This window comes from Lontra canadensis, unplaced genomic scaffold, assembly GCF_010015895.1.
Source record: "Lontra canadensis isolate GAN:19392208 unplaced genomic scaffold, GSC_riverotter_1.0 scaffold20, whole genome shotgun sequence".
NCBI classification, from domain to species: Eukaryota; Metazoa; Chordata; class Mammalia; order Carnivora; family Mustelidae; genus Lontra; species Lontra canadensis.
In genome coordinates this window covers 4544792-4565438 of record NW_022631014.1, presented here as the reverse complement: position 1 = coordinate 4565438, position 20647 = coordinate 4544792, and the positions used below count along the sequence as shown (strand labels likewise).

Genomic DNA, 20647 nt, shown 5'->3' with positions numbered 1-20647 from the left:
CAGGAAATCTGAGGGGCCATCTTAGTATTCTGCTCAACACACGTGGACACACATACCCTTGCCTGGACCTTGGGCTTATCAATTCCATTCTCTGGCCTCAGGGTTTTTAGTGTATGGTCCCTGGACCAACAGCATCAGCATTGTCTGTCAATGAGTAAAACATGCAAATCAGCAGGACTTACTCAAGACTCAGTCAGAAACTCTAAGTAGAGGTTGGCCTCAGGAGTCTGTATTTAACAAATCCTCCAGGTCCTTCTGATGCTCACAAAGTTTGAGAACCAACACTTTCCACAAGGGTCAGCAGACCTAGGTGCCAGAGAACTAAATCTGGTTTGATGACTGTTTTAGTAAATAAAATTTTATTGGCACATAGTCATGTCTGTTGGTTTAAATATTGTCTGTGGCTGCCTTCATACTACGATGGTGGAATTATAGTACAGACCATATGGTTCACAAAGCCTAAAATATTTATTATTTGGCCATTTCAAAAATACAAAAAGGTTGCCTGTTCCTGCTCAGGGGATTGATGACTTGATTGTTTAAGTCCCATCCTATTCTAACTTGTCCTGATTTTTTTTATCTTCCCATATGAACCCTAAAAAACTGCAGATGAGATGTAGAAGCTCATTTTTAAAAAAGTTTTAACCCTTGACAGTCATTCCACTTAGAGGACCTGAAAGTGTGCCATTTCCTCCAGACATGGTTGCAACTAAAATAACTTTTCTTATCCTTCCTCTGCACTTTCAGTCCTTTGCCTGCTTTTTCTGTGTTAACTGAAAATGGAGAACATCTGTTCACCATCCTTCCTATATTACTTTTCTAATACTCGGACGCTATTAAGTCACACTGAGTCTTTTACCTGCAGGCAAACATTGCCAATAACTTTAGCTTTTCCCCATTTCTTTTCTTTCCCTATGTGCCTACCCTGAATCATGCCCTTTTCTCTGCTTTGAATATTTACTAGGATGTACACCTCTTTCATAAGCAATTAGACAATGAACATACTTAACCTATCTTTCTGGCACCATTAAAATAAAACAGAACGACAAACAAATGAACCTTCCAAGAGTCCAGATTTTAGCTTTTTATTTTGTGAAGACTTCTATGTAATTGTGTTTCTTCTGACCTTACCTTTGTTTGAAGTTCACTAAATGTGGCCTAGATGCCTTACTTTACACCCCTTTCTCTCTGAAATCAGTTTAACGATCATGCCTAACAGGGTCAATACTTATGTTCTGAGGCTGGACTCACTGGTGTCAAACATGTAGTGTACTAGATGCTTTTCACTGGCATCTGTTATTTTTAGTAGGTCAACCAATTGGTTCAACATACTGTAGGAGCCCAATTCCAATTGACAAGATTTTATCCCCCCATTTCTGTCCATCCTGTGACTCAGTCAATGAAATCTCTGTTTTCCCTTTCTTTCATTTATATTGAGTTTGATCTTTAGTCTTGGTATTTTCTGATGCGTGGCGCTAAAAATATACACGATTGTTTTTTGTGTGATTGTTTTGTTTCGACTTTTTGTACTTCTTTTATCATTCTTTGTCTGGATTTTTCCAGAACACGTGTTTTTTTGTATGGGTTGCAAATATATGCAGGGCTGTTGTTCTGTCCCTTTTGGTTTCTCTTCCACCACTTTATCTGTGATGTACATTTGTGCTTTTGGTATTATGGATGTCTTTGAGGGATAGCCAGTTTTCCTAAGCTTGCCTCTTGAGGTATGCCCTGCCATTTCCTTTAGCAGATTAAAGCCTGCTCATTTGAAATATCTCATTACTGAAATAATCACTTTTAATTTACCAATTGTACAGCCTTTACTTTTCCAGAAACATAATGAATAATATAATTTGCTCCATGCCAATCAAATTTGCATCCCATGTGCCAGAAATGTACGGTTTTATTCATGAACTATATTCACATAAGCTCTCTGAACATAGGATTTTTTAAAAATAAAAATAAACATGTTTTGAGGAATATTTACTTTACCATGTTCTTATATTATCAGGGAAGGACTTCAGATATTTTGTAACTGTATAATACTCTGAAATGTGGTGAAAGAGTCTGAGTTCTTTGCAAACAGTTTCACTGTGCTCATATCTATAGGTGGAATTCATCAATCAGTTGAGATCCTACCCAGACTAGCTAAATGAAAATGTAGCCAAGGATAAATGAAAATGGAGGACAAAATTAAAAATGAAAATACAGACTCTCCAAAACATCTACCTGGCTTTGTGGCAGTAGCCATTAAAGAAAGGCTGAGCATACAACACGGCTGTCTGTGGAGAAAAGAAATGAAGATTGTGAGCTTGTGTATAAGAATAGAAAAGAAAGGAATTGTGTAGCAGTCATGATTTGGCTAGAGGTATTTGACAAAAAGAGCCAACTAAAATTTTGGCTAGACTAATCGAATTCTTCAGCTACAAGCAGGACTGCCATAAACAATTATTATCAAGATTTCCCCAGTGTCAATATGCCATCTAAAACTGTCTGTCTGGAATAGTTGGTAAAAATGTAGCAAATGGACAAAAAAGCTATTCATAAAATTAAGTGGCCTTGATTCCAGTCCATGTGAATACCGGAACATGTAGCATTTTGTTAAAAAAGAAAAAAAAAAGTGTCAGTCATATCATACTGTTAATTAAACATCACACATGGTTGTTTACTGAAAAAAGGTGGGCTTCTAACTGTATGAAAATATGGAGCAAGGACCAAAGTAAGGCCAACCGATGTCCAGTGAGAGGCTGGTCTGCTTTTGTTAGTAAATGTTAACATTAACACATTTTCCTTGTTTTTATTTGATGGTTGAGAGAAATATTTTATTAAACAAGAGAAAACTATTATTCCAAAAGTGTTGCTGAAGAGAATAGGGATGGAAAAAAGAATGTGCTCATTCTCTTGCTATTGCTTTCGTTTTATCTTTATTTAAAGGGCTCGGGATCATAATTACTTTTATTAAAACTTACCCAGTGCATTCATGACAGTGGGCAACCAAAAAATATATGATGAATGTTTGTGAGAGAGAGTGAATGTGCCAAGAAGTAAACCTAAGAGGACAGAGAAGTGAGGGACAGTAAGAGAGAAGAGGTGACTGAGCAGGGAAGTAATTAAAAACAAAGGTAAGAAGGGCTGACTGTGAATCAGTGTATATCCGTTTTTCCACTGACCAAAAATAATAGTGAACCTATGTCCATGCTTGATTCTGAGCCGGCTATTTTAGACACAGCTGGTCTCTGTCTCATGCAGTACTTGGTCAGATAATGCCATGCACTTAATTACTTTCTAATTTAAAAGATGGAAATACTTCTCTGGGTTACCATGAGATCTTCAAAGAGTGGGTGTTTCCATATAGGACATCTTTTTGGGTAGTTTCCATGTTTACAGATTGTTTCAGTAACAGCTCTGTCTAGGTCAAATGGGTCATGTGTATATCTGATTTGAATATGATCATTCCCCAGGTTGCTTTTCTTAACACCTTCTCTCCCCTCCCTCCATAATCCCTCCCTTCCTTCCTTCTTCCCTTCTTTTTTATTTCTCTGTCTCTTTTTAATATTACTTCCTATTCCTACCACCACAATGCTCATACATTGAAAACAGGCATCACTGAATATTTCATGTTCTTAGTAGGAATGAACCAAATAGTATTAATGAAATTAAATGTAGTTTGCCATTTCCATTTACTCACTTTGGATTAGTTTTCAGAGAAACAGTGTCTTATTTATCCATTCATTTATTCATTCACTCAAGTACACTTAACTGTCCATAAATTTCAGAGCACTTCATTAGGCATCATGAGAAAAAAATTAAGGTACATTCCCCTTCAAGAAATTAAGGTAACACTCCATTTCAAAAACTTTTTACACCATAGCCAAATAACTCTACTAGTAAATAAAAAGTAAGATACAACATAATGATTAATGATTTCAACAATAACTTCAATGAAATCAAATTTCATAAAATATGGTATATCAATTTATTTCCTATCACTTAAATAAAATAATAATGAAAACAACCGTAAGAAGAGTTATTATAATTTAGTGTTTACTTTGTTAAATATTTCTCTATGTAATCCGTAAGTCCTGTGATTTAGATGTTATTTTCCTTAATATATAGGAAAAGAAACTACAGAGTTGTTAAGTTCCTTCAGACATGAAAATGTTGGAATTTGGATTCAGATTTCTGATGACAAAGCCTGTTCTCATAACTACTTAAAATATTATGTGGAATTTTGCAAAAGGGAAAATTGATTGTGGTGCTAAATGGACAGGGGGAAGAAGTGGCATTTCAGAGAAACCTTGAAGGGCAGGGAGGAGTTAAACAAATGACACAAATGTGAAAAAAATTAAACAAGTATTTTCCTTATCTTAGTTATATGATGAAGCCACTCACTGGTATGAATAGGCAAGAAAAGGTCATAATGACATTGATAACATGGGAGACAGATAGTTAGCTCTTGGAAGACATAATGACTTTTGAAAATGATATGCAGGACAGATTAGAATCATTCAGGAAAATGCAGGGCCAATTTCAGAAGAGATGCTTCTTGCAGAATTTCTCTCCTCTCTCAGCAGGCATCCCTGCTCAAAGCAATTTGACTCATTCTGTTTTGTTCTTCCTTTGGGATTAATGTCCTTTCAAAAGCACAAAATAATCTTTACAATTTAAGGCAAACAGGCCCATGAATTTAAAAGGACTAACTCCAATTCTCCCTGTCTGTGATCAGAACCTCTTCTCCATTTTCTTTATCGGGTTGGTAGTTCTTTTGTTTTCCACAGACCTTTCTGGTTTTACATTGATCAGGTGAGTGCACAGGCTTCCACTGTCTGAGACAGATCAATGAGGAAGAATAGCTATAAGGAAGCTGTATATTCTCAAGGTGTTCCATCACATACGAGTCAGGAAGGGGTCTCACAAAACATATTCACTATGTCTGCAGTCATTGTTGCAGAATGCCAAGGAGTGGGGTCTTCCACTAACTGAGGAGCAAGTGCAAATCTCCAGTTGTCCTCATAACCTCAGCAAGCTTTGACAGAAGAGTCAAATGTCCTTCTTAGTCCTTTCACCAGATTCTAACCCGGAGAAGGCTAAACACTTTGCCAAATAGCTTGGCATAAGGACACCCTGAGGGTGATTCCACTGTCCATCTTCCCATGCTGACAAAGCATTTCCATGTTTCTTCTAACCTGATGGATAAGAGCAGAGTTTAGGATGCCATAATGTCATCATGTTTAGGTCATTTTGAGTATCATGTTGAGGGTAGCAAACTTTGATCAATTGGATTACATACTGGTATGTTGTGTTCAAAGGATTCTGAGGTCATCTAGATTTGTGATTGACTGGTAACTATGCCCTGAATACTAGAAAGGAAAGCAGGATCGTGGATTTGCTTCCTTGGTTTATGGAGACAATGGATAGAATATGATTTTTACCAGAGCAGAAGTATTGAAATCAATCTATTAGTGGTTGTCTTCCTACTTTGAATTAGTTGCTACCAAGTACTTAATTTTATAAAGCCTCAGTTTCACTACTATAAAAGTTAAATTATGAAGAGTTAACAGATTGTGAAAATTAAAATCCTATGTATATATAAAGTGCTCAAAAATTGAGAGTGGTTATTATTATTATTTTAATGTTTATTATTATTATTATTTGAAATTGAATAATTCAGCACATGTAGTCTACCACACACCAGCAGAGTACAATTTAATTACTGGAATATTTTATCCTAATGGCTAAATTAAATATTTCTCTTCAAAATTTATTTAGGCCTGTGCTCTCTGGGTACTCAAATTCTAATTCTTCTAAGAAGAAGATACGCTTCTAGTAAATTTGTAGTCAAAGAAAAATCAGAGACAATTTCTGCGATGCCCTACATTATCCAGTTAGCTCTGACTCAGTCTGAGTTGAGTCAAATGAATGGATCACTTCAGGATGTGTATCTACCTCATGGCAAGTGAAGAGCTATATAATTTAGGCTGGGATTCACAGAAGGGTGAGAAGGTGATTATGGCAAGCAGAAAAAAATCTGTGCTCTCTTGTTTACCTTGGACTGTGGTCTTGGACTTTTGGCAAGTGCCTGTTATTCTCTGAGCTCAGAGCCACTCCAGAAAGTTCTCTCCTTTATAGTCTGTCATCTCTACCAACATGGCTCCCAGCAATAATAGCTCCCAGGGAGTATTTGCTTCCTGTTCATTTTAGTTCCACTTTAATCCTCATTTTTAACTGAAGCATTTTATGATGTCTTTTATTTTATCACAATATAGATGTCTCTTTTCATTATGTGTTATGTTTTGGTGATGGCTCCATAACCTTGGTATTGATGACTTTCTCCTCCCTGAGGCTATTAGCAATTTCTGTTTTTTTGTTTGTTTGTTTGTTTGTTTTGTTTTTTCCTGGATCTGTAAATCCTGTATCTACTCCTTCCTAGCTATTTGAATGTGAAAATTTAGGTCCTTCACTCAGAGGCAATCTCTCTTTCCATCAATACCTCTTTGCCATTGGTGGGAATCACAACTTGGTAGGTATTTGAGAGGAAGAAGGGTGTAATATAATCAAAGAATATGGGCTTTGGAATCAGACCTCTCTGGTTTTTTAATTCTTCTCAGCTCTACCACTTAACAAAGTGTCTTCTCTTCAGTAAATGGATCTCACTCAGCCTCTGTTTCTTCACCTGTATAATGAGAACAAGGATATCTTCATTGTTTACATAAATAACATATATAAAATGCCATCTAGCACAGAACTTAGAATGTAATAAGTGCTCAAAATGACAGGATTTCTTATAAAAATAAAATATGCCCATGTGTATCTTCTCACTTGCAATCACTTTTAGACATTTTATTTCTCTTCCGTTTTAAAGCCAGTCATTTTCAGGACACCGTAATTACTACAGTTCCATTAGTAACTGATTTTACATCTTTTCCAAGGACCAAATGTTTCAGAATTAAAAGAAAATATAAAGTTAGGTTTGCTTTAAGCAAAACCTGCCAGAAGAAACAATCACATTGAGGCCGAGACTAAACAGAGCACATGTCAGCTCCACAGGGAATGTTCTTGAGGAAACTGAAATCAGAATTTCTTTTTGCTATTATAGGACTTGTAAGAATGTCCACAAAAGCAGTGGAAACCAGAACTCACAGTTCCTACACCTTAGAAGCTAATGGATGCTATTACCACTAGGATAGTGTAGGGGCCAAGTGTAGGACCTGTAAGATAACAAAAATGTGATTGTCCCTCTTTTGAATATATCTTCTTTTAATCTGGTGATGGTGATAGTCTCTTCCATGGTTATTTCTCAATGTCACCCAGGGCTAACTCCAGCTGAATTTCCTAGGAATTCTGTGTCATGACTATTATGAAAGAAAATTCAAGGGAAACGTGGGGGAAAAATCACAGTGAAACATTGATGAAAACATTCACAATCAAGTGAATGCTTTAGCAAGTATTAATCCTAAATTCAATAGAACTAATTATGACGGATGTTAAGTTTAACTTCTACTTTGTTCTTCCAGACTGTGTAGATGAAGTGAAAAGGAAAACTAAACCAATAACAGGTTAATTCAAACAGAAAAATGGTATCTTTGAATGAATGCATCTGCTTAGTTCATTCAGGTTGCTTTACTGGAATACCACAGATTGGGTGGCTCATAATTTTTTTTTTTTTTTAAAGATTTTATTTATTTATTTGACAGGCAGAGATCACAAGTAGGCAGAGAGGCAGGCAGAGAGATGAAGGGAAGCAGGCTCCCTGCTGTGCAGAGAGCCCGCTGTGGGATCATGACCTGAGCCGAAGGCAGCGGCTTAACCCACTGAGCCACCCAGGCGCCCCTCGGTGGCTCATAATTAACAGACATTTATTTCTCACAGTTCTGGAGGCTAGTAGGTCCAAGATCAAAGCACAGGCAGATTCTGTCTGGTAAGGCCTACTTTCTGGTTCACAGACTTCTGCCACACACGTAGAAGGGGTGGGATTCTTTCTGGGCCTCTTCAATAAAGGCACTAATCCCATTCTAGAGGGCTTCACCCTTGTGACCTAAACACTGTCCAAAGACCCCTCCTCCAAATACCATCACACTGGGGACTGGGTTTCAACATATTAATTTGGGGGAAGCACAAACGTTCAGTCTATTGCATTATGGTATCTGGTAGATTCATTATATGTATAATATGCAATATACTGGATTATAAGCACCAGTGGAGCAAGAAACTAAAATCGCTTCTTAAATATTCCAGTGCCTTACAGATGAGTCCCTCTCAGTATACATTCATTTCATTGTCTTTGGCAAAGTTTAATTGAAATCAGCTTTTTGTTTATAGAAGTTGTTGTTCTGTATTACACATTATCAAAGAAATGGCAATATCTGAATAAAATGTAGCTATAACAGCTTCGACTCTGGAAACGGAATGTTTGGTGTCAAGTTTTGGCTCTACACCTTACTAACGGTGTGACCTTGAGCAATTGTCTTTGACCTCATCATTATTCCCACCCCCCCTTTTTTTTTTAATTCAAAAGACTATGAATGGACAAAGGAGCTGTATACTACATAGAGTTCTCTGCACAGTTCTGCCTGTGCAGGAGCTGAAACGTAATTGCTCTTTGGCTGATGGAGGAAGGGGGAGTTGTTTAAAAGACAGAATAAATTCACACCTAAAAATGAAATCCATGGTTAAGAAACTTATGTTGAGAAAAAATGCTAATAAAATTATGTTATAAACAGATTAGAGCATTTTATGTTTGGACTATGTATTTATTTATTGTTTTTAAAGAAAAAAATAAAAAATGGAAACTTAATTGAACTAATTATTGGACAAAATTGGACTAAAAAAATCTTTGATCAAACGTTCCTTGTCTTTTAGCAATATACACCAATAAACTCGGACAGTTTAGGGCCCCTGGGTGGCTCAGTTGGTTAAGCATCTGCATTCAGCTCATGTCATGATCCTGGGGTCCTGGGGTTGAACCCCACATGAGCCTGCTTCTCCCTCTGCCTCTACCTCTCTCTCTGTCTCTCATGAACAAATTACTAAAATCTTAAAAAAAAAAAAAAATCCTCTGATAATTTAGTCCCCATTTCTGTTCTGTCCTTCCAGAACGTTGCTGGTTTGTTTGCCTCTGGGCAGGCGTATTCTCCCCCTCTTGTTTTGCTCTTTCCAGTCCTTCTGGGTCTTTCTCACTGGGCCAAGGATCAGATCATCAAGGCCCAGGGTTAGGCCCAGGCCTCTTGTATGCTTTCCCAGGGAAATCTTTCTCATGTCCAGATTTCCTATCTGATGACTCTCCAGGGTCAGAGTGGAATCTGCCCAGAACTGGCCTCTAAGCAGGGGACCCTCTTATCCAATGGCTACTTTTCCATTTATTCTTCAGGTTCCCTAGGTCAAAAACTTAGCTTGTCTACTCTTAGACTTGCTCTTCTTGTCAACTAATAGCTTCACCATTTACATGATAAAAATACTACTTAAGATAAATGAAGTAGTGTGTAGTTCTTAATTAAGTCATTTATTTTATTATTTTTTAAAGATTTTACTTATATTTTGAGATAGAGAGAGAGGGAGAGAGCAGGAGAGGGGCCAGAAGGGAGAGGGAACAGCAAGTTCCCTCCTAAGCAGGGAGCCCGCTGGAGACCTCCATCCACCCAGGAACCTGAGCCAAAGGCAGCCACTTAACCAATTGAGCCACCCAGGCACCCCCTTATTTAACTCATTTTAATGGTACTGGGAGAACTGCACTCAACCAATTAAGTCAGGAGATGTTTTATTAATACCTTGGATCACATTTAGTACCTACACAGATTGACAAGGGCTTGGAGATGAAGCAAAAAAATGTAACACAATTATATCATGAGGAAAAAAAAAAAAACCATGAGGGAAGATACTGGAAAAACTTCATGCCCAGCTCTACTGGCATAGCAAAGTTCACACACGGAAGTCTCAGGTGAAAGGCACAGATCCTGAAAAACGATGCCAAGTAACAAGACTTCAGCCTTGTTTTGTTTTGTTTTGTTTTTTCTCTTTAGAGTGAGATGACTAAAGCCTAGATATTATGAGCAAAATTACCCCGAGAGACAGATGTAGTTAGGCAGGTTTAACTGCCTGCATTAGCTGGATTTAAACACTTGACTATGATTGCGGCTGCATTGTGACACACTTTCATGAAATAGAAGCTTAGTGATAGCACTCTCAAAGAGTATCAGATATTAATAAACATTCATTTGCCCTAGGACTGGCCCTTTTTGCATCCTTGCTTTGAAAAGGTGGCATCGTTTTTATCCAAAGCACTCATTATGCATTAATACTGATTTCAGCATTAAACATTTTTTAAATTAGGTTTCCCATTGAGTGTTATCATCATTGATCACACGTGAAGATTCATATTGTCCACTGTCTTCTCCAGGAGTGGCTGAGTAATCCTTTTTCATATGAATCCAGCAGTGTCTGCCTCTGGCAATGGTCACATTTGGCTCTTGGAAAGCTCTCCTCAGACCCAGAAGGAGAAGAAACCAGGAGAAAGCAAGACGTCCTCTCTTACCAGCAGTGCATTCTGAAACACACTGTATCAGGCACCTTATCTATAAATTACTCATCACTCAAACATGTTGACTTTGCATTGGAGCTGTAATGCCAGTAGAGCTGTCTGTGATGATGGAAGTGCTAACTGCTGCATACAGTGTGGTAGCCTCTAGCCACATATGGCTGGTGAGACTTAAATGTGGCTAGTGTGGCTGAGAAACGGAATTTGTAATTTACTAATTTTTAATTTAAAATAGCCACACATGGCTAATGACTATATTGGACAGCTTGGTACTAGAGCATTTTTATTACTACTTATAATTTATTTTATGGAATTAAATCTTGGGTAATTCCTCTTGAGGAAAATTTTACATTTTAACATTTTATATCATTGGTACTGAGTTGAGAGGAATTTTTCAAGCAAAATCCTTTTTTTTTTTTTTAAGATTTTATTTATTTATTTGACAGAGAGATCACAAGTAGGCAGAGAGGCAGGCAGAGAGAGAGGGGAAGCAGGCTCCCTGCTGAGCAGAGAGCCCGATGCAGGGCTCAATCCCAGGACTGTGAGACCATGACCTGAGCTGGAAGCAGAGGCTTAACCCACTGAGTCACTCAGGTGCCCCTCAAGCAAGATCTTTTGACTTCTTGTGAGGAGGTACTTATCCTGAGTTACATACCCTTTGACAGAGGGGCTGAAGTACAGGGTTAAAAGTCTAAAACCCCTTACTCTGGCAGTACTAACAGATACTTCTCCAGTGTTTCCCAGACACCAGAAATTGTCATGACAGTTAGCTAAATAAATGAGAGATTCTACTTTTCGTCTAGTGAAGACTTGACTCAGGATGTTGGCAACTAGATAATAGCCTTTTTTTTTTTTTAATTTTGGTCATGGCATTCACTGACAGTGACAGAGAAAACAATGTTAGCTAGCCCTTCTTAGGTTCCTTCCAAAATGAGTTTTGAGGTGATTTACTGAAATGCTAAAATACCACAACTTGAAATGAAAAAATACAGAATCTGGATAGGGGAAAACACGGCTGGTTCACATGTGTTTTCTTTCATGTTTTAAGATGGAATCCTGACCATTGACTTGTGCTAATGTTTCTGAATCGGTGTTTCCAGAGTGATACTCCAGTTGCCTTGACTCACACTCCTATTCTCACCTCATCCCTCTCGTGGTTAGAACAGGATGTGAGACAGCAGCCACCATCCTGTGGGGCTTAGTGCTGCCACCTGCCTTGGGCATCAGACATTGCTTTAACATTTGAATTGACCTACCAAGGGCAAGTCACATAAGGCCAATGAGGACTTTGATCCTGAGAGAGGAAGTGCTGGGTCAGCTTTCCAAAACCTGATAGGTAAATTAACAATCTAAAACAGGGAGGAGATGAAAGTAATAGAAGAAATATTGTGACCAAGTCACATTAAATTCAGATTTTACTTCAAAATAGTTCTAGTTTTATCATTCAGTTGGGAACAATATTTAAACAAAGATCAGAACTGAATGGGAGTTTGGATCACTGAGTTTAAGGAGACACGGTAAACGTAAGTTTTCTAGCCAGAAAGTAGAAAAATCATCACAGCATTGAAGTACCCAACCAACAACCTTGAGCATTTGAGAAGCAGTCACACAAGCGAATGCAACAAACATGTGTTTATTTTCCTAACTTGGCAAGTAAATGTTAAAGAATGCAAACTTGAGGGCTTTTGAAACATGTTTGATATGATATGCATGTCTTTCTGGATTCTCCCTCAAGTATAGGGCAGTGCCAGGATGTTTGCATGGTAAATAAATATCTGCAATAAATACTGAATATTCGTTTATTATAGTCTTTACAAGGAATGGGTTTATTGGGGGGTTTTTTGTTTTTTGTTTTTTGTTTGGAATAGTAATAAAAATTTCAAGATTTCTTATTTTAATGCCTTATGTCTGGCTGCAAAGAAGCTGCTTGCCTTATATGGCAAAACTGACTTTGTAGAGGATTCCTTTTACTGTTACTTTGTTGATTTTTGTGGTGGTTTTAATTTAAAAGCTGTTTGCATCCGTGCTTTGAAAATGTTTAAGGTCACTGGGATTCACAACAGATGCCACTTCTTACCTGTGCGATTTTAGGTAAGATATTTTGCCTCCTAGAATCTTGGCTTTTAAATTTGTAAGGTGAGTATTACAGTAGATACATTCAGAATTGTGCGTTTTATTATGTTTTTATTTTATATTTTTAAGTTTCTATTTAAATTACAGTTTGTTAGCATACAGTGTAGTAGTAGTTTCAGGTATATGGTATAGTGATCAACACTTCCATATCACAGGTGCCCTCCTTAATCCCCTTCACCTATTTCACCGCCCACACCCACAAACCTCCCTCCCCTCTGGTAACCATCAGTTTGTTGTTGTGCATTTTAAAGGAATTAAGGGATAGGAGACCTGGTCCATGCAATTACTCAGTTGATTTATAATATTCAGTGGTATTCTCTACACTTACTCCTACCCATCCTTGCTGGCCGATTTCACTCACTACAGCACTCTATGGCCAGGGCTTTGTGTCAAATCAAGTTTTACTTTTATGCATCCAACCCATCATTTGTTTTCTACTCCATGTTAGTGGTATCAGATCTAAATTTTTTTATGTCTACTATCACACAGACCCTGGAATTAGTAGTGTACCTTTCCTTCCCACAATGCACATGACAAATTCTAACTGAAATCGTTGGAAATGGATGTGAATAGTGTTTCATGTGTATCAAAGTAATTGCTTCACAAGTCACTACTTAGAACTTGATACGACTTAAAATGCTTTTGTGGGTGCCTGCGTTACTGAGTGGGTTAAAGCCTCTGCCTTTGGCTCCGGTCGTGATCCCCGAACACTGGGATCGAGTCCCACATCAGGTTCTCTGCTAAGCCGGAAGCCTGCTTCCCTTCCTCTCTCTCTGCCTGCCTCTCTGCCTGTTTGTGATCTCTGTCGGTCAAATAAATAAATAAAATCTTTTAAAAAAATGCTCTTGATGTTTTCCTGTTAGATATGAATATTCTGAGTGGTTTATTAGCTTAATCATAGCTCAATATTGAAACATATTATGCTTGTATATAAGTATATATATGTATAATTATATATTTAATATATAAATTAATATTTGTATATTTAAATAAAAATGTATAGTTAAAGTTATATATATACATATATATGTGTATATATGTGTGCGTGTGTGCATGTGTGTGTGTAAAACTGATGGTTAAGGAAAAAGATATCATAGAAATTATTTATCTGATCAGGAACTTGAGGATTTATGCTGATTTTTATAAATGGAGACTTAAAAATAGTTTATGTATATATAATGTATTATAATTATGTATGTTCTATATAATTATATGCATATTTTTACATGTATATATAATTATATTTGGTATATATATATGATTCCCAGTTCTAAAGCATACATGGTTTTGAATATTTAACAGCTGCAACCTTTGATTATTTTGAACTTCAGTTTTGTCATTTGGAGAAATGAAAGATTAAGTAGTAGGTTAAGCTGTCAGGCTGTCAGACAGGACATCTGTGACTATTTGATAAACCGTGAATGCATGAATGGATTAAGTGCAGAAGTTCAAGGTTAAAAGTGTTATATTACAGAGAGAACACTGTGTCATTCTGAAGGAGTATTTCAAAATATTGATTTAAAAAGTATCTTCTTTGTGAAGATCCTATTTCAGCAGGGTCAAAATAAACAAACTGAATGATATGAACATGCTTTAAAGATTGTCTTGATTGACTGCTTTCAGAGAGCCCCAATTTGTGTCTGGAGGAATTTGAGCAGCTCCTCTGCAATTCACTAGGTTCCTTAAAAAATACATGCCTCACTTAGTGGACCCATTGGGCTAAGTACTATACGTACAATATCTAAAAAGATAGGCTTTGAGTGGCAACTGCTGGCTTAAAATATTCTTTTTTCTGTATGAATTATTAAGATGAACATTTCCAAATTTTATATTTTAATTTGATTTTCAGAAATGCAAACTTTTGAAGTGAATGTTTCATACTCTGTCACATAATCTTTATTAACAAATACTCCATTAACAAATGGGTTACTCTTGTGGTTTTTTTTTTTCAAATTCATGTTTGTACTTTTGTGAGTATAGAGCTGTCTTGTGAACAGACCAAAGTAATATTTAATGTTTGCTCGATAGTTCAATTCTAAGTTCTAAATATAAACTAGCAGAATAAACATTAAAAAGGGAAATTTTTATGAACTTTAATGATTATCTTATTTACTTAATTTACCTAAATTATTCAGTACCTTAGTGTCTAACATACTAAATGAATGTTTTTATTTGCTGACTTTCATGGCATATTAGAAATTTGGTATACAGACAGATATTAACTGCTCTGAAATCAGAATAATTTGATTTGTTAAACATGTGTCTGTTAAAATTGCATAGGATATGAAAGAGGTGGTATTAGACATAGGTAGGCAGGGTTTCAAACATAAAAGGTATGAACTTAACATTTTTTTCAGCCTCACCTCCTCAAGGCTTCAAAATGCTTTCCTCAAATTAAGAATACTAATACTTCCAGAAGTGTGATATTCCAATGAATGTCGGAACACTGTTGGTAAATAATAACAACAAAGCTACTCTTTTTAATAGATAATAATGCCTACCAATTTATTATGCACTTTGATATTCATTATCATTAAGGTCAGTTTATAATAAAGAAAATAATAGTAAACATATATTTGTATCCTAAATGCAGTAGTTTCTATTTTTTAAAAATGAAGAAATGAAATATCTGTTTTCTCAAGAATATTTTAGGCTGCTTTATAAATTAAATGGGTTTTATTTGCTGATTTTGATTTTGCCCTATTTGCTAATAATATTCTTGCTGCTGAGCAGTTTGATGCAAGGAAGTACTTCAGGACATATCCAAATTTTTTAAAAGGAGAAATGTTAGTCACAGATAATCTTTAAGAGGGAGCTTCAGTTTTTTACCTTAATATCAGCTCTGTGGATTTTGTGGCAAATATCTATTTTAGAATAAAGCATTCGACATTTCACTTAGACTCATGAATAGTTATACCCTGCTGTCCAAGTACTGCAAGTGGACCCAGAGTTTGCTGGAGATCATCTTCTCTGAGGAGTGAAGCATACGGGATTGGGCAGAGGGAAAAGTTGAACTGTGATACAGTCACAATAGAGGCGTCAGTCTATCCTAGATTTTATGAGGAGTTCTAGAACAGAAATAGAGCTCCAGAGTCGTCCTGTCTTGAGGCGAAAGGGAGAAGCCTTGAAGCCCATGTATTAATCAGTCATTTTACTCTGGAAGAGTTTGACCTGTGGTAAGGGGGCACCCTCTGGCCCAAGGCAATGTATGTGTAGGTTCTCAGTTTGAGTCCTCAGCTCCCAGTGCTAACCAGCTCTCGTAGGGGCTGGGTAAGGGGCCTGTCTAAGCACCCTGCAGCATCCACTACACCTGTATTTGCATAGCCAGTAGCCAAAAAGCATGTAGTCACGTGTGCTCTGCTTTCGAATGGCCTTTTGGCTTATCTCTTCAAACAGGTAAGAAGAGATGGGCTCCAATAGTTTGCCAAGTTTCCCCAAATTTTATGACTCTTTCTTGATATTTGGTATCCCCTACTAAAGATAACCCAGTGGCAACAATGAGAGAAGGTCTTGACCTACATGTATCAGTGTATATGAAATGCATACGTATCTTGGAGGAATGGAGGTGGGAATTTAACTTTATCAAGCAATCAGTCAACTTTGCGCCTCTCATTGTGCTGGATAAAGTAAATAAATACGCTTGAGCTATCTCTTTAACTTTTTTAGTCATTCCAAACCAGAGGGGGACTTATAAATGAAATAATTACAGAATATGTTCCTGCTTAGTTGTATTCTTTGAATCACAAGAACAGAACGTTTCAATGGAAACTACCTTAACAACTGAAGAGTTTTTCCATTTATTTTTTCTCCATAGTATTATGTTAGCCCTTACTTAATTTCTGATATTTTAGGCTCAAAGAAGGTAATGGATATATGTGAACACCTTCTGTAAAGCATGATGTGTGACACAGATAAAAATAATACAAAATTATTTATTAAAACTCACATTATTTGTGTTCACATTAAACCATATCATTGATTTCCACCCAGACATATTTTACTTTGAGTTTTCTACAGACGTACGATCAAAAATTCATTTTGGTTCTTTAACTTTTAATCAAAATAAATTATTAGTAATACTGAACTCAAGACAGATCTATCACCAAAGTTTTGGGGATGCTCTCTCTAAGAAAGTTAGGTACCCACACTCAATATACTAACAGGTGGACAATAAAACACGTGTACGGCGTGCTCTGGTGAATGCAGACTTGTTATTTTTTTGCTTTGATCTGCGTTTGTTTTAACATCTGCCCTATATTTTCTGATTTGTACTACTTTCTATTTTAATTGGTTTGCTGATTCAAACTTGCTGCTGTTGGCCTTGCTGTTGTTAAGGAACATTTTAAAAGGGAAGGGAAAAGAGTGGGGGAAAATACTGGTTTTGTTAATTTGACTCCAGCTGATTTTATACCTGGAAACAGGAGAGTTAATGGTTTTCTTGTATGCCTAATTACATCTTGCGCCCATGGCTTCGGTTGCAGGCATGAAGTCACCCACCTTGTTAGCAGATCTACTGATCCAGGACAGTTAGATTCACCATCGGGGAATCACTTTTAGAAAGTTTACCTTGTGTTCAGGTAACTGAACTGATTGAGGGCAGGATGATGGTTGTGTCCAGCCGACCAGAGAGGTGATTGTGAGATTTTTGAAGATTATTCCTATGGGTATCACTCTACTTTGCTTTGAAAACAAAATGGCAGGCAAGTGAGTGGCACAGACATGAGCTTCTCTTCTCTCTTCTGTCTCTTAGAGTTCTTTTCCATGAGAAAGGAAAAATCCCACTGTATTTTGTTTTCCTAATGCTTCTTGGATTTTCACCAGCAGGTTTTTACAGTCTGTTGCTTGCCTCTCAGATTAGAAGAATGCTGGCATATTTTAACGGTTTCCTAGGATTCAAACAGCCTTTAATTAACAGCAAATTGATGTTTTGGAATGTTACCAAAATATGGGAGACTGAACACTGAGATGGGCTTCTTTCCTTCCAGCTTCTGAGTGCATGAAGTCCTATAATGGGGAGTGAGGGAGAGGAGTGGGGGCGCTCCCTTGCAAACAGCCGGTTGCCTACTAGTATGCAAAGGGTGTCTTTGTTGGCATAATATTCCCACTGCTTGCTCATTGGTGGCCTTCTAAATTCCACCTACTCATGACTGGGAAGGACGTAGGTAGTCATCCGAATGTTCAGAGCTACCGGGGTGCTGAACAGTTCAGGGATTGCTGGGTTTGTAACTGGGTTCACTTGTTTTAATCCTCCAGTTGCCAGGTCAGTAAGGTGTGGCTGCCTGTCTTTGTGGTTAAGTTTCTTTTCCATGCCAAGTTCATGTCATCTTGCTGCCAGAGTTTTGGATGTGGTGGAAAAGAGCAGTTCTGTAAAATAATCGCTTAGACTCTATGGGTGTTCTGAGTAGAAGTTCGTTTTCAAAGAGGGGTGGGAGTGCAACGAAGGAGTTTTCCTTTGGAATCAAGGGATCTTAGTGAAAGATTTGTTGTTGATCCAATCCAGAGTTTGTAGGCCAGAAAGGAAGGATAGATTGTGGAGTATGAAATGTTTGAAATGTTTGCTGTTACTTACACAACTGTACAGTTATTATCTGAGGAGGGAAAGGGAGCAGCTTCACTAGCTCCCTCTGACTAATGGCAGATCAGCTCATTGGCCACTTCATAGCTGAGGCCACTACAGTCCCTGTCTTGTTTTTTCCAGTGACCCACAAAGCTGACCTTTTGGGCTCAAAAGACACCTTGATGGTTTTTTGTTTTTGTTTTTAACATGCACAATGTCGCTGATGGCTCCCTTTGCTCTCCTCTCTGCAGGTGGTACATGCCAGAGCCCCGCTCTCCCAGCCCTGGTCCGTCCACCAGCCCCTCCTCTGCAGCCTTCGCTGGATATCAAACCCTTTCTTCCCTTTCCTCTGGACACTGCAGCCGCAGTCAACCTCTTCCCCAATTTTAATGCGGTAAGTCCCCAGGTCACATTTGCATATGGCAGAGTGGTAAGTGCCAGGGGTCCTTTCCTTTGTTGTTGTTGCTATTGTCGTTTTTCTTTTTTTTTTTTGAAAGAAAGGATTATCTTAGTTTTTCAAATTAATGCACATATAAAATTCTTTGTTAGTTCTCAGAGGAGAGTCTGCTGCAGGGTCCTTTCAATACAGTAGTTCGAGGTCATAGGGTTCCTTTTTTATAGCTGAGCCTTTGGGACTTGTTATGAACAATAAATTCATTTGGCCACAAGGCTGTAACCTTGGTGCAGAATAGAAAGGGAAGAGTAGTCCTGATGTGCCAGGGGTGAGTTGGCCAGTACCTCTGTTTTGCTGTTATCATTTATTCTGTGGATTGTCAGAAAGCCACAAGGTACCTTGTTGCCTGCTTATGTAAGGTCCCCAGAACTAGGCTCCTTCAAGGGAAAATGAAGAGATTTCATCCAAGTGGGTTGATATTGAGTTCATGTTTCCCATTTAGGGTCTTTCTGGGTAATACTAACAATTCCATTATTTTGTTGGAATATATCTACATTAAAACTTAATGAATTTGTTAAAGAGAACGTTAGCATTCAAGTAGATGTCTAAAGATTTAAATGTGTTTCTTCTATCTGGGTGCTACACTTTAATTTTCAAATGTGTTGCTTCTTTTCTAATTTAATAAAGAGGAACCCAATAATCACAATAGTGATGAATTCCATTCGCAGAGTACTTTTTTCCTCCTTAACTTACAGCGACTCTGCATTCTGGTGGTAGGTGGGTTTCTTTTGTTGGTTTTACTTTTTTTTTGTTTTGTTACGTTTTCCCTTCTTACTCTGCTCAGGTTAAGTCTTACTTAAATTACTTTGTTTTGGGGGCTTTGTTAATGGTCTTCTCAACACAAGTTCAATTACTTACTTGCTTCTATTTTCACTCTTAGCATGTCTTTGTGAGAAAGCAGATTCCCCATATTCATCATCATCTCCTTTCGTACAAGCAATGAAAGTATTCTGTTGATGAAAATAGAAATAAGGGTTGCAAAGGTTAGAAACCCGTGACTGTTTTTTCCCTAGTATCATCCGATTCAGATTTCAGCAGTTTGTCATAATGGAGGTCTGAGCTTATCAATGACAGGATGTGTCAACGCAACCAAAGAAGATTAAGATGGGAGATCATTGAATGCCCAGTGATCTAAATAATACAGATTTTCTTGCTGCAACTCCCGTGATGGAGTTTTAAAAATCTTCCCACGTTAGATCTTTCGCTTTCAAGACACAGAAGTGGGTCTTATTTTCTTTAACAGTACTTCATCATGGGGACTCTTTTCATGCCAATGAGATGGTACAGTTATATGCTAGTCCTCGCTAAAGGGCAAGGCAGAATCAGAATGATTACTTTGCTCTTTTAGGGGTGAGCCGTTTTCCATGGGAATCTTATTTTAAAATTGATGGAGTGTAAGCGGAGGAACATCAAAATCACGTTTCCCAAGGAAAGATTTCTAATCCTAGGTGTTTCAGTAAGAGTAGAGGAAAAATTGCTCAGCATCAAATTCTCTGATTTTTAAATGATCACCCTCAAGTCCCATGAGTTCCCTTTCTCTGCTCTTCTGTTAAATGGTTTCCTGGCACAGTCTTGCTTCCCAGACACCCGGAGATGATCCATCAAGGTGTGTTACCTCGCCTCTAAGCCCACCTGGCGTCCTGTCAGTTTAGGTCTCATGTCAGCTTTAGAGCGGTTGAGGTGAAATTCTTGGAAGGCTGTAAAAAGCTGTGTTTTAAACTGTCGATTTGCCATTTGAGAAATATTAAAAGCAAAATGATTAATTTGATGGATGACGATTGCTTGTCATAGGAAAACAAAGATGAGTGATTTGCTGAGCTATTTGACACTCAGCAAGCCTCTTTATCCTCTTTGCTACTATTTACTCCTCTTTACAATAAAGGGAGTGGACCTAATAATCTCTTCTCCTCTGGAGTTTATTTCATTCAAATATTTGAGCTTTTGTGGGCAAAGGCAGCATTGTGTGATGGTCAAG

The 20647-nt window shown here is 37.5% G+C and overlaps 1 protein-coding gene across 2 annotated transcripts in view; it reads left to right on the top strand.

Moving 5' to 3' along the window:
• ZNF385D (zinc finger protein 385D) overlaps positions 1–20647 on the top strand; it is an 889426-nt gene that overhangs the window by 661274 nt on the left and 207505 nt on the right. For both annotated transcript variants that reach the window (XM_032860950.1, XM_032860951.1), the window contains one exon: positions 18470–18612. In XM_032860950.1, the coding sequence (XP_032716841.1) occupies positions 18470–18612 (143 nt within the window). The remainder of the gene's footprint in view (positions 1–18469; positions 18613–20647) is intronic.